This window comes from Limulus polyphemus, unplaced genomic scaffold (genome assembly GCF_000517525.1).
Source record: "Limulus polyphemus unplaced genomic scaffold, Limulus_polyphemus-2.1.2 Scaffold5273, whole genome shotgun sequence".
Classification (NCBI taxonomy): Eukaryota; Metazoa; Arthropoda; class Merostomata; order Xiphosura; family Limulidae; genus Limulus; species Limulus polyphemus.
The window spans coordinates 68,771-70,450 of NW_013670883.1; the positions used below are offsets into that span (position 1 = coordinate 68,771).

The 1,680-nt window shown below is 31.8% G+C and overlaps 1 protein-coding gene across 1 annotated transcript in view; it reads left to right on the plus strand.

Moving 5' to 3' along the window:
- LOC106472360 (putative ATP synthase subunit f, mitochondrial) overlaps positions 1–1,314 on the plus strand; it is a 4,442-nt gene extending 3,128 nt beyond the window's left edge. Inside the window, exons 3-4 of the mRNA XM_013932997.2 lie at positions 502–618; positions 1,092–1,314. Of these exons, the coding sequence (XP_013788451.1) occupies positions 502–618; positions 1,092–1,123 (149 nt within the window). The 3' untranslated portion in view covers positions 1,124–1,314. The remainder of the gene's footprint in view (positions 1–501; positions 619–1,091) is intronic.
- Positions 1,315–1,680: the final 366 nt, after the last annotated feature.

Below are 1,680 nucleotides of genomic sequence, written 5' to 3' on the forward strand. Positions count from 1 at the left end.
ACCAAAACATTATAACTAACTAGTTGCTCAGAATATTGTTATTGTTGAGTACACTTAGATAAGGGTTACCAAAACTTCATCGTTAAGGCTAACCAAAACATTATAACTAACTAGTTGCTCAGAATATTGTTATTGTTGAGTACACTTAGATAAGGGTTACCAAAACTTCATCGTTAAGGCTAACCAAAACATTATAACTTACTAGTTGCTCAGAATATTGTTATTGTTGAGTACACTTAGATAAGGGTTACCAAAACTCCATCGTTAAGGCTAACCAGAACATTTCATAGATCATTCGTTATGTACTGGTGTAAAGATCCAGATCATGATCTTTAAATGTACTTTTTGACCATTAACATTGGCTACACTGTTTTCAAAAATTACATAAAGCTTGTTTTTTTGAACTAATTATATACCCAACTTCTTGTTCCATGAGTAGGACACTGTGTATCTTTTATTGGGAGAAAAAACAAACAAACTTGTGACTTTTTCTTTTATTAGCTTGGTGGCGCTGGCAACACAAGTACATTCAACCGAAGCATGCAGGCCTTGCAGGAATCATTCAACTATGCGTGGGATGTATTGGCTTTTTCTACGTTATTAACTATCCTAAGCTGCGTAAGTACAGTTTTTACGTTAGGAATGTTTAAAGTCTTGTTAAATACAGATTTTATTTTGTGTAATTTTTTTTTCCAAGATGCTAGAAAAGTAAGGCTGTTGCTTAAGTGTGTTTTAGCTATTCATTTTGGAAGTATCATTCCGTTTGAAGAATAAGTGAGGACTATTAAGGATAATCAAACATTTGAATTAATATCCAAAAAGTACTTGAGCAAAAACAAAAAAGGCAAAATTCTGCTTTAGCTCAAACAGTAGGTAATATCTTGTAAACGGCAAAAAAAAATAACTTGGCATGACTCGCATTGCATCATTTTATTCATGTGCTGTAAGACCGATTTTACGTTAAGCCTAGCTCCTCATTCTGTTACGTGTAACTCTTCGGGTTCAATCTTTGTGGTGGGCAGTTTATATTAATAACAAAACAAATTATAGTTACTTAGTTATTCGATAAACATTTCTTTATGCTCCTACAGGTCATCACAGGAACTACAAATACCACTGGTGAGAAGTGTGGTCATAGAAAGGTCAGCAGAAGAACTGAAGACCAACTACAATAGCAAGAAAAATAACCAGAAAGACATTTGAAGGAAATAGAATATTTTGAAATTCCTAGTGTTTAAAGTGTTGTATTACACAGCTACATATGTAGAAGACTAATTAAGGAAATTAAAAGTAGGTACACCTAGCAAGTGTTCACGTTATTTGTAATAGTTTTCATTTTTTGACTAAGAACATTTTGAAAAAAAAACAAGCTATAATTTTTATTTATTAATTTTTTTTCCGTTTTTTAGCAAAAGTAATTCAGTTCTATAAAGATTTTGTCACTAATTACACACAAAGTTACTAGACAGTAGTTATGGTGTATGCTAGTGGGAAAAACACAGCATTTTAATAAATAGGGTTCAGTACTTAACCCATAAAACATTGTAAGTGGAACTCGAGAAAAGAACAAGTCTGGCTGTAAATAATACAGGTACAGATACAAGCATCCATCATGATTTATAAATATTATTTAATAGGAAAAAGTACAATTCTTCATATTTTCATCATTTTATGTGGCAA